The sequence below is a fragment of the Carassius gibelio genome, chromosome A20, assembly GCF_023724105.1.
Source record: "Carassius gibelio isolate Cgi1373 ecotype wild population from Czech Republic chromosome A20, carGib1.2-hapl.c, whole genome shotgun sequence".
In the NCBI taxonomy this organism is placed as follows: Eukaryota; Metazoa; Chordata; class Actinopteri; order Cypriniformes; family Cyprinidae; genus Carassius; species Carassius gibelio.
In genome coordinates this window covers 12,854,843-12,866,286 of record NC_068390.1, presented here as the reverse complement: position 1 = coordinate 12,866,286, position 11,444 = coordinate 12,854,843, and the positions used below count along the sequence as shown (strand labels likewise).

The 11,444-nt window shown below is 37.2% G+C and overlaps 1 protein-coding gene across 3 annotated transcripts; it reads left to right on the top strand.

The window, feature by feature from the left end:
- The first annotated feature begins 735 nt into the window (after positions 1 to 735).
- Positions 736 to 11,378, top strand: LOC127938658 (cerebral cavernous malformations protein 2 homolog). Of its 3 annotated transcripts, none has more exons than XM_052535433.1 (10): positions 736 to 1,081; positions 5,671 to 5,847; positions 6,851 to 6,934; positions 7,031 to 7,214; positions 7,332 to 7,462; positions 7,688 to 7,823; positions 8,029 to 8,086; positions 8,173 to 8,302; positions 8,445 to 8,583; positions 10,079 to 11,378. In XM_052535433.1, exons 1-10 carry the CDS (start codon positions 1,052 to 1,054, stop codon positions 10,363 to 10,365), a joined length of 1,356 nt encoding a protein of 451 aa, XP_052391393.1. In that variant the 5' UTR covers positions 736 to 1,051; the 3' UTR covers positions 10,366 to 11,378. The 3 variants fall into 3 exon arrangements, with proteins under 3 accessions (XP_052391393.1, XP_052391394.1, XP_052391395.1); XM_052535434.1 differs by having other exon boundaries at positions 742 to 1,081; positions 8,032 to 8,086; XM_052535435.1 differs by lacking the exon at positions 736 to 1,081 and adding an exon at positions 4,853 to 5,007.
- Positions 11,379 to 11,444: the final 66 nt, after the last annotated feature.

Genomic DNA, 11,444 nt, shown 5'->3' with positions numbered 1-11,444 from the left:
AGTGAGTACTTATATACAAAACTGTATGCTTTATGTTTATGCAGAATTTGCCCAATGACAGATCAAAGTGGTTATATACTAATGTATATGTTCAGATGTGTATGTGAATGTATACTGATATGATAGAGATAGATTTCCCAGAGTAACAAATTGTTGTTTAATAAAGATATGGTATTATTATAATAATTCATTTTTATTATCAAACTGCTTCCACTGAATGACCGTGAAGAAAATTTACTGAGGTATGAAGACCTCTAATATATTCAGAATTCATAACTTATGTAACCACATTCAGGACTGGGGGGGGGGGGTATAAGTAATAATAGCAACTGTGTTACTTTGGTGGTGATTACTATAATTAAAATATCAATAGACTAAAATTATTGATTAAATCCATCTGTAAAACCAAATGCTGTTGGTGGAACAGATTCAAACTATGTCAATATATATGTTCGAAATAAACATTTTGAGAAGTTTATGCAATTTTAATTGAGGTAAACCGTTCCTGTAGCTTCTTTAGAAGTTTGCTGAGGCCCCTGAGGACCCCAGTCCCCTCTTTAAAGAGCCACTATAGGAACAGACTTACTATTAAGTTAGAGTACAAATGCACAATCTAAAACAAACTAAACAGAAACCTTTAACTAAACCAACCCTTTAGTTTTCAGGGTTTGTTAATAAGACCATATGCATTTCGTTTGTAGATAAGTAGCCTACGCGCTTATGAAGTTTTCTGTTGTGTTTGTCTCGCAAAGCACTATGGGTAGACGTTCTACGCCCAAAATGGCGGCAGGTTGAAAAGTTTGTTGCTGTTTTTGTTTTATTTTATGATACTTTATCGGTTCCTGTCCCCCTCCGAATAAATCCGTATTTTTATCACGATAAAGAAGGATAGCGGGTTATTTCCGACCCACGCACACGTGATCTGGATCGGTGTTTTGTTTTGTTTAGGTCGGTAAAGCGCCTCCGTTGACGTGTGTGAGGCTGATGGCTCTAAACTCGTGGACACCACTGCATCTAATACAGTTAAAATGAAGAGCATTTGTACATAGAGATGGAGGATGATGTAAAGAAAGTCAAAAAGGTAAGTACACACTGTAATATTACGAGATTTCACGCGCATGATCCACAAATCGGTTAGTAGCTGAAAAGTGTTGGCCTAAAAACCACAGATAAACGCTGCATTAGCTCTCTTCAGCTTCATAAAAACACTCAGATTTTATTGATATCTCTAAACATATTAAGAGGAGTCTCTACATGGACTGGGTTAGTAGGGGCGTTGCTGGTGATTTACGTTAGTCGCGGTACTGAGACGTAAATAAACCGAGAATCTCAGTGTGTGACTCTACTGTGATTGTTTCATATCTGTCTCTTGTCATCTTCTTCTGAGTGTCTTTATCGCATTTAGTTTCTCTCTCATACCTCGGTCAGAAGGAAGAAAAAAAAATTGATTTGATTTTCGATTTTTTTTTTTTTTTGTAAATCTGTATCTAATATATATATTCAATTCAATTTAATTAAAGTTTATTTGTATAGCGCTTTTTACAGAAAATTATGTTTCTACAATATTTAGTAGTAGCTAGTAGTTTGTGCACATTTGACAGGATTTTAGAAAAAATTATAATAATAATAATACAAGACGTAGTCAGCTAGACGATGAACTATCAATATTATTAATTAAGTTATTATATGATTCAGTCACACATTTAGCAATAATTGTTAGTTCTGTATATATGCATGTAGTAGATGCATGTAGTACATCCATATAATTGCACACACACACACACACACAAACACACACACACACATATATATATATATATATATATGTGTGTGTGTGTGTGTGTGTGTGTGTGTGTGTGTGTGTGTGTATACACTGCAAAATAATGTAGATCTTAATGCATTTTAAGTTCAGTGTTTTGAACCTAAAATGAGAATGTAAAATACATCCTGAATTTTCTTAATTTGCCAAATAACACATTTTGTAACTTAAGCAGGATGTGACACACACAATATTTTAAATAAATATTATTAAGTTTGCTTGTGTATATATTTATATATATATATTTAAAATATAGTAAAAATATACAAATGTAAATATTATTTTTTATGATAACTTATGCATTTTAGCTCTATTAAGGGAGCAGAGATTTACAAATGGTGGGAATGGCTCTACAAATCTATGTTTGTGATTTTGTTAAATGAGTTGCAAAATTAAAGGTATAGTTTACACATTTTTTTAGCAATATTTTTCAAATGTAGGAACCACTTAACACAGTTTATCAGACCTAAAAACTCTCCTCTCTGTCCTTGTTTTGGATCTAAAGAATTGCTCATCTATCCGATGATGAAGTTAATACGCCTGCAGGAACAGTGCTATCTGATGTGAGGAATGGAAAGATCACAGACACGGTTCTTATGATGTGACCTTTCCTGACAGATCAGTTTTGTGTGTGTGTGTGTGTGTGTGTGTGTGTGTGTGTGTGTGGGAGGTGTTTCCATGCTAAGCTCAGACTTTCCTCCTCATACACAGGGGAGAATGGAGGGTTGGGTTCTCCAAAGATTCAGACAGGAAGTGACGCCTCCTGTGTTTGCCTCTTAATCACCATTGTGCAGCGGATGATTTCTTTCCCTCAGTCAAAGCAAATCAGTTTTTGTCGGATGATGTGTAGTCTCTCATAGGCTGTGCTTTTTAGTCCAGCTCTTATTTACTGATGAATGAATGTTTTGGTTGTCTGATTTAGCTGATAGGATCAACTCCATCAAATGGCCACAGGGAGGAGGAATTGAGTCATTTACTGTCAAAAGCAGTGTGAAATAGTGCAAATGGGTTTGTCTAGTCAGTTTGTTTTATATGAATAATCATTTGAAAATTCACTGCAAATCCACAGTTAGGATACTAATAGTTGTATAATTGAACTGACAACTGAATATGAACTATAATGAACTGAACATAAGCAGGTATTCGTTTTTTGTGATTGCTTGGTTATGTAAACACCAGCTTTAAAACCTGAAATAAACAAACATCAAACTTTTAAAAAAAAAATATTTTAGTGCTGTCAAATGATTAATCGTGATTAATTGCATCCAAAATAAAATATTGTGTTTACATTTTAAATGTGCGGTGTACATTTATTGTGTTTATATAAATACACAGACATACAGTATATATTTAATAAAAATGTTGTTTTATATAAACTATAAATATGTATATATAAAAATTACACTTGAATATATATATATATATATATATATATATATATATATATAAAACATATGTAGACACGTAAATATAAAACAAATATGTATGATTATGTATTTATATATACATAATAAATTTACACAGTACGCACACATTTTGTAAACAAACTTATTTTGGATGTGATTAATTGTTAGACAGCATTATTTTATATACTCTTAGCATTTTCAATTCAAGTTTATTTGTAAAGCACTTTTTACAAAACAAATCATCGCAAAGCAACTTTACAGAAAATTAAGTTTCTTCAGCATTTAAAAGTTTGGAGTCTGTTTTAATGGTTTTGAACGAAGTCCCTTGTGTTAAAAAATACAGTAAAACAGTACTATTTTGAAACATCATTACTATTAAAAAACTTTTTTATTTAAAAATAGTTTAAAATTTATTTTATTCCTATGATGCAAAGCTGAATTTTCAGCATCATTACTCCAGTCCTCAGTGTGAATCCTTGATCCTTCAGAAATCATTCTAATATTCTGATTTGATGCTCAAGGAATATTTCTTATCAATGCTGTAAACTGTTGTACCTTATTTTTGTGGAAACCGTGATTTAATTTTTAATCAGGATTCTTTAATGAATAGAAAATTGACAGCATAAGACAGCATATAATTTAAATTAATTACTGTTATTGAAAGTCTTTTGTAACATTATAAATATCTTTACTCTCTTTTATCAATTTATTGTGTCCTTTATTGAATAAAAGTAAAAAAAAACTTCTTCTTTTTTTTTTTTATCTTACTGACACCAAACTTTTGAAGGGGGTGTCTTTTGAATCCAGGTAAGGATCACCTGTGCACCTTGTTCTCTGACATTTCGGAAGGACTCATGAAATGTTGATGTACCTGTGGTGTCTCCTTCCGTGACTGTTCAATAATTCAGTATGTGAGAGAAATAGGCTGAGACAGAATGGCACAAGAAAACATCTAAAGTTGTGAATTAGCATTGATATTCTAGGTTGCATGGGATGTTTTTGAATACTTTACATCAGGGCTCCTCCACCTTGTTCAGGCCAAAGACTCCTTGGTGGATATAAACAGGGAACTATTGTATGAAAAGAGATGTGCATTTTAAGCCAGACCTATAATAAAATGCTTATAGAACAATATCAGTCTATAAGAAAACAAAATTGTATGTATTTATTGTCAAGAGCCATTTACTTGTACATTAGAATTTTACTAAATTAGTTAAAAAGTGGGATTTTGCTTAACTTATTAGCTTTAATATACTTCTGGATTGTTTGTTTTATTGTTCTCTAAATGCCATAGCATAACTATTTTTGGCAGATCCTCTTTATTAGTTACTTCCTACCCAGAACAGTATTTCTCACCTACTAGTGTGCAATAAATATGTACACACACACACACACACACCTGAAGTCTTGTTTCCTCAAAACAGTTATTTAAACAGAATGGCATTATTGGAGATAAGCTTACAGCAGGAAGGCAGTTTCACGTACCTTTTTGCAGTTTGTTTGAGTGTTTCATCACAGGAAATGGTTTCTATTCTCCCTGATTGCATGAACTATAGCTTGAGGCAGAACGTGAGTGTTTGTGTGAAGAGAGACACGCGTGTGTCGTGGGGTGTGGTTTCTATCGCTGCTTTGACAGAGTTGTCCCCGTTCTCGTTCGTCACAAGCCACATGCAACCTGTTTTGAGAGCAGCGCACACACAGTAGTCAACTGTTGTATCGGACAGCTGTCGTGCACCATCCGTTTCCATTGTGCTGTCGAAGTGACTGATCATGGAGACAGAGGTAGGGCTCACAGGAATATTGCTTCTTTTCTTAAATGTAATTTTAGAATGCGGTTCACCATCACAAATCCACAGACTTTGAAATACAACGTGGTGCTTGAACATTCAGTCCTTCAGTCCGCCTCCAGGTTTCAGCCTTAAGTTCTTCCAAGAGCTTAGAGACTTTTCTGTTGGATAGTTAGCTGACATTAGTGGTTAGGTTTACCACAGAGTAAGTACCAGACTTTTTCCATGAATGTCAATCTCATTACGCTCTGCAGAGGTATAGGGTTTCATAAAAGGCTTCAAGCCAATTTAGTGTTGAGACTAGTTGATTATGTTGTTTTTAAGCCATTAGTGCATGTGAAGGGAAAAGACTATTAACAGCGTGTGTTTTAATAGAAACCGTGTATTGCTAAACTTAATTCAACATAACTGGTCCTTCCGTGGAGGCTGATGTATTTACTGGCTTGGAATTGTTGTAGTAACAGTTGCCCCATCAGTCCAGAACACATAATTCACAGTGGAAATCCAGTACGTCGGTGTGAAGTGGATCAGCAATAGTTATTTTGGCACAGCTAGCCACTGACCAAACTCCTAAACTGGTCACACTGAAAAATGCTCTTGTGGTGTTGACTTCCTCTGGTCATGATGTGATTTCCTCTTTCTCTTTTTATTTCTTCAGCCAGGTATTGTGTCTCCCTTCAAGCGGGTGTTTCTGAAAGGAGAGAAGGGGAGAGATAAGAAGGCTCTGGAGAAGTCCACTGAGCGCAGGGCCCTCCACACCTTCTCCCTCTCTCTCCCGGACCACCGTATCGACCCAGACATTCTGCTCAATGACTACATTGAGAAAGAAGTTAAGGTATAACCCACCTTAAAATTTATGCTATTGTATTATGTGCTCATATTTTACAATTTTTTGGGGGGTGGGGGGTATCGTAGCAAAGATAGAAAGGGGAAAACTGTACTGGGAGGACTGCAGACTAGGAAAAACTACAACATAGGAAATGCCAAATTAATGCTGCTAACCAAATAGTCATGAATATTTAACATATGAAATTGAATTGGTGTTTAACGTTTTAACGTTTTTCGTTGTTGCCATCAAAGGTAGCGTGTCCAAACAAACTTAAAGTATTCCTATTATGCTTTTTCACTTTTTCATCTTTAGTTTAGTTTGTAATTTTGTTCTTTGGGAGAGGAGTTGTTATAATGTAAAATATGAGAAAAATAATGTCTTTTTGAACAACCTAAAATGAGAGCCTGTTCTAGGACACCCACAAAACAAAATCAAGACTTTGTAAAAGCGCATAATAGGACCCCTTTAAGAGCGTGAAGAAAGACTAAACCTTCAGTTACCTTAATTTTCTTCTTCTGGAATCAAGCTCTGCATTTGACAGTGTTTGCCACAAGCTCTTCACATAATCCCATCTTGCAGCAAGTTGTTTATTTACAAAATCTTTATCCATCTAATCAACTTGTGGTGTCCCCCAGGGTTCAGTACTTGGTTCGATTCTATTTGTAGTTTATGCATCCATTTGGACAGATAATGAGGCAACATTGTTTCCACTGTCATGCTGGTGACACACACATTTATATCAACTTTTTTCAGGGTATTTAGCACTGCTGCTCCTAGATTCTAGAACTCCATAGACAAAAAATAAAGAAAAATAAAACTTATTAATAAAATAAAAGAACTGTGCAGGGCAGTCTCTTGGTGTATCCCTATATCCCTGTTATTTTCTTTTGCCATTTATTGTTTTAATATAAATAATTGTTTTTCATATTATTTTCCTGTTTATCATACAAGCTGTATTTTTTGTTTGTTTTAGAAAGGCTCTATATCATTATTGTTATTATTATTGTAGTATCTGGGACAGCTAACATCGGTTCCTGGATATCTGAATCCCTCCAGCCGCACAGAAGTTCTGCAGCTCATTGACAATGCCAGGGTAAGAGTGACAGTCAATGACATTGCCTTATTTTGCAATATGAAGATAAATTCCATAATTGCTTCTCTAATGTTTTTTTTTTTTTTTTTTTTGCAGAAGTCTCATCAGTTGGCAGGGCAGCTGACATCAGAGCAGGATGCTGTTGTCAGTTTGTCTGCATACAATGTGAAGCTTGTGTGGCGTGACGGAGAAGACATCATTCTTCGTGTACCCATCCATGACATTGCAGCTGTGTCCTACATCAGAGACGACTCACTCCACTTCGTGGTGCTAAAAACAGGTACACAGTAATGTGGATGAGCATTACACAAAAAAACTAAATGGAACTAGATTCTAAGGATAATGTGTAAAAATAATTTGGGGTTTTCTTACCATGAAGTATGATTTGTTTTTGCAGCTCAGGAGCCCGGTGCTTCCCCATGTCATAGTACAGAGATGTCAAAATCTCCCACTCTGAGCTCTCTTTCTGAGAGCGGGGCTGTGCTTGTGGAGGTCTGCTGCCTGCTTGTGCTGGCCGTTGACAACAAGGTTGGCTTCGGTCTTTTGAAAGGACCTTTTTTTTAATGTTCAAATAATACGTGACTAAGTCTGCATCTTTTACATCCAGCTTAAACGGTCTTGTCAAGCCATACAGAATTGAGTTATTGTGCAAGTCGTTTATTGCAAAAACTACTGCTATTGTGCAATGTACTGATACGTTTAATGTTAATAAAAGCAGCCGTGGTTTGAATATCATGAACTCTGGTTTTACAGGCTGCAGCAGAGGAGCTCTGTCTTCTTCTCAGTCAAGTCTTCCAGATCGTCTATACAGAGTCCACCATTGACTTCCTGGACAGGGCCATCTTTGATGGAGCCACAACACCCATCAGGCATCTCTCGATCTGCAGCGGTAAGTAGGCAACAGCTGCATCATTTTGGGATTTCCCAGTAAATTAATACTTCTCCAAAACCACAGGCCACAGTCAGTTTCACATCACTATTTCATCTGGGGGTGGTTTGTTGGAATCCTATTTATGTTTCCTGAACCTTAGTCTCTTAATATCACACTGAGCTTGCAGCATAATGAAATATTTCTTAATACTTTCCAATAAAAGAAGACTCCTCGAGCAAAGTTGATGTCAAAGAAGTGTTTGAGGCCGAGACAAGCACATTGTGAGTATTGCTTCAACTGTCCTCTGCAGTAATGTGCCATTTTATCTGTTGAATCGAGCGAGCATTGTGTTTTTGTCCAATCTCAGTTCGTTCCAAAGCTCTCTAGAGGCAGGACACTCCCCCTCTTCCGTCCCGGCCTCACCACAAAACATAACAGCCAGTGACAGTGAACTAAGCACAACGGCTGCTGAACTGCTACAAGACTACATGACCACAGTAAGTGTTTGAGCGCAGTGTTTAAAAAGGCATTTGGATGTCTGTTGTTAGAGTCTTTAATTAGTCTTTGCATAATAAATGATCCCATCATGCATTTCAGATATCAGTTTTTACATTGTTTTCCTGTCATCCTCTGCAACAGTTGAGGACAAAGCTGTCATCTCAGGAGATCCAGCAGTTTGCCACACTGTTACGTGAGTACAGAAACGGAGCCTCCATCCATGAGTTCTGTATCAACCTGCGTCAGCTTTACGGAGACAGCAGGAAGTTCCTCCTCCTGGGTTAGTTACATGTTAGGATGTTAAATTTGACTTGAACAGCTGTTTTTTGCGCTGTCTTTATATGCATCACATTAATATGTGCAGAATTGTTATTTTTAACTATAACTAATAGTTGCATGTAATGCTTTAAAGGTCCCATGATGTGGATTGTTTTCTTTTTTTAAATGCTTCTTTAATGTTTCCTGAGGTGTACTTATATTGATAGAGTTTTTAAACTAACGAGAAAGTTTCGCATTTTGAAACGTAAAGGATATTTTTTATAGTACATTGACGTTATATGTTAAAAAAATATTTCTCGGTTCATAACCCCTTTAAACCTATCGTGTTTTTCGGACTATAAGTCGCACCTGAGTATAAGTCGCATCAGTCCAAAAATAATTCATGAAGAGGAAAAAAAACATATATAAGACGCATTTATTTAGAACCAAGAACCAAGAACCAAGAGAAAACATTACCATCTACAGCCGCTAGAGGGCGCTCTATGCTGCTCAGTGGTAGACTACAGGAGCAATGACCAGCATAGAGCGCCCTCTGGCGGCTGTAGATGGTAATGTTTTCTCTTGGTTCATTTCTCTCGGTTCATGTCAAATTAATTTTGATAAGTCGCACCTGACTATAAGGGCCGTTTCATAGTCAACGCATCTGTACGCATACGCGTCCCCGAGGCTACGCATCGTTACGCTTTGGCCGCCATTATGCGTCAGTGCGTAGCAAAATGTGTCGTTCTAGTTTTTGATATGCGACGCGCCGATGCACACAATACAATGCTTTGTCGGTGGGGGCGACATTGCAAGTATTGTACATTAATTCAAGTATATTGTGTTTACAGAAGAAGAAGGTTTGAATACAATGGTGGGCGAAGAGGAAAAATTATGCGAACTTATATGTATTCATCCACATTTATACGACATCCTAAAATACTGGAATTGTCTCTCCTCGTCCAGGCTTCGCATGGGAAGCACCAGAGACACAAACTCCCCATCCTGATCCCTTTTTTGACTTAAATAAAGGGCGAACATACCACCGTCTATCTCTGCGTTGCCTTTGTTGCCGCCGATGTAAAATCAGCAACAGAATACACTCCTCTTCATTTGCCATTGTGATCTGAATATCACGCGACCCGACTCTACTAATATCACCCGACTCTACTACCCCCTGTTGCGTGAGCGGTGTATTGCATACACGCATTGCCCGTGATGCTTGCGTCCACTGTTTAGACTATGAAAGAGAGCGCGTCGCTCGCGTTGCTTGCTCTAGTTTCTCGCGTTGACTATGTAACGGCCCTAAGTCACAGGACCAGCCAAACTCTGAAAAAAAAAGTGCAACTTATAGTCCAGAAAATACGGTAAATATAAATATATAAAGGCCACTTTTGAAACTTACAGAATGTTTAAATAGTACATCAAACTCTCATCAAGCCTCACATTTATTCTTATGGACATATGTCAGAGATTTTCTTTATTTGTTGAATTCACTTCAGTTTTCTCCACCCCAGGACTGCGGCCTTTCATTCCTGAGAAGGACAGCCAGCATTTTGAGAACTTTTTGGAAACCATCGGCGTGAAGGACGGCCGCGGCATCATAACGGACAGCTTTGGGCGTTACAAACGTACGACAAGCTCTGCATCAGACTCCACCACTAATGGAAACGGTGCTGCGGGGGGTTCGGATGAAGGAACGACCAACTCTGAGGGCGACGAATGGGACCGCATGATTTCAGACATAAGCAACGACATTGAAGCGTTAGGAAGCAGTATGGACCAGGACGGCTTGTCCTCTTGATGTCACGGCACTCGCAGTGTGCTTCAGCCAAACACCACTTGAGATAATCACATGGGCCACTGGTCCATATTGCTGTCCATCAAATCTGACAATGCTGGAGTTTGGATACTGTATGAATACCACTTCCTGGCCATCATCCTTATTTTTATGTGTTGTGCCATATTAACACAAGCAGGATTTTCAAATTTGACAAATGTGAATTTCAAGACCTGTGATAGAAGGATCGTATTTTGCTGTTAAAAGCAGTCGTGTTCTTCTGGGATGATTATTGGCAGTATCTGCTACCACTAATAAGAAACCTTGTTGCTGGTAGATGTTGCTTTTTCACGCTGATCTGTATGGAAGCTTATTTCATAATAAACGTAAACTTTTTTAAAATTCTGTCGCAGAAATAAGCTTCCATAGATGTGAGACCAGTTTCCTTGTGTCTGATTTAATAGTAATGCAACTTCTGATTAGTGTGAAGACGGTCTGAAGCATTGTCTTGTGGCCTTCCTAAAGCGTGTTCTGCATTGCCTTATGTGTGTTGTACCTGAGGGAAGTGAGGTGCAGTATATTTCCTCCTGCGCTAATCAAAACTTGACCCTTTTACACACTTATATTAACTGGTCTTTTCTCTTGTTACACTTGTTTTTCCTCTAGCATATATTTTTCACTTCTTTTATATTCGTTTCAGCCAGGATTGGTTCTAATTACCCAGTTATTATCGTGTGGGTTTCTTCAGGTAGGAAATGTAGCACTATATATTTTTGGTTTTGAAAACCTGGAAAAGTTGGATAGTAGACAAAAGTCAGTTTTCTGGCTGATTGAGAATGCAATATTCAGTACACTGCATTAGATTCATGTCCTGTCATTCGTTGGATCTCCTCAGAGGTTTCCGTAATCTAACATTGTGCCTTGCAGAATCACTGATTGTATCATCCGACATGGATGTAAGTAATACTCTGTAATCTGTACAGAACATGACTGAAGTATGAGTTTATTAAAAAGTGCAGCACTTACATCCTCATTTATCACCTTTTTTTTGTGGCTTTTTTATTGTTTATTTGAGTACTTTATAGAGGAACTAAAGGAAGGGT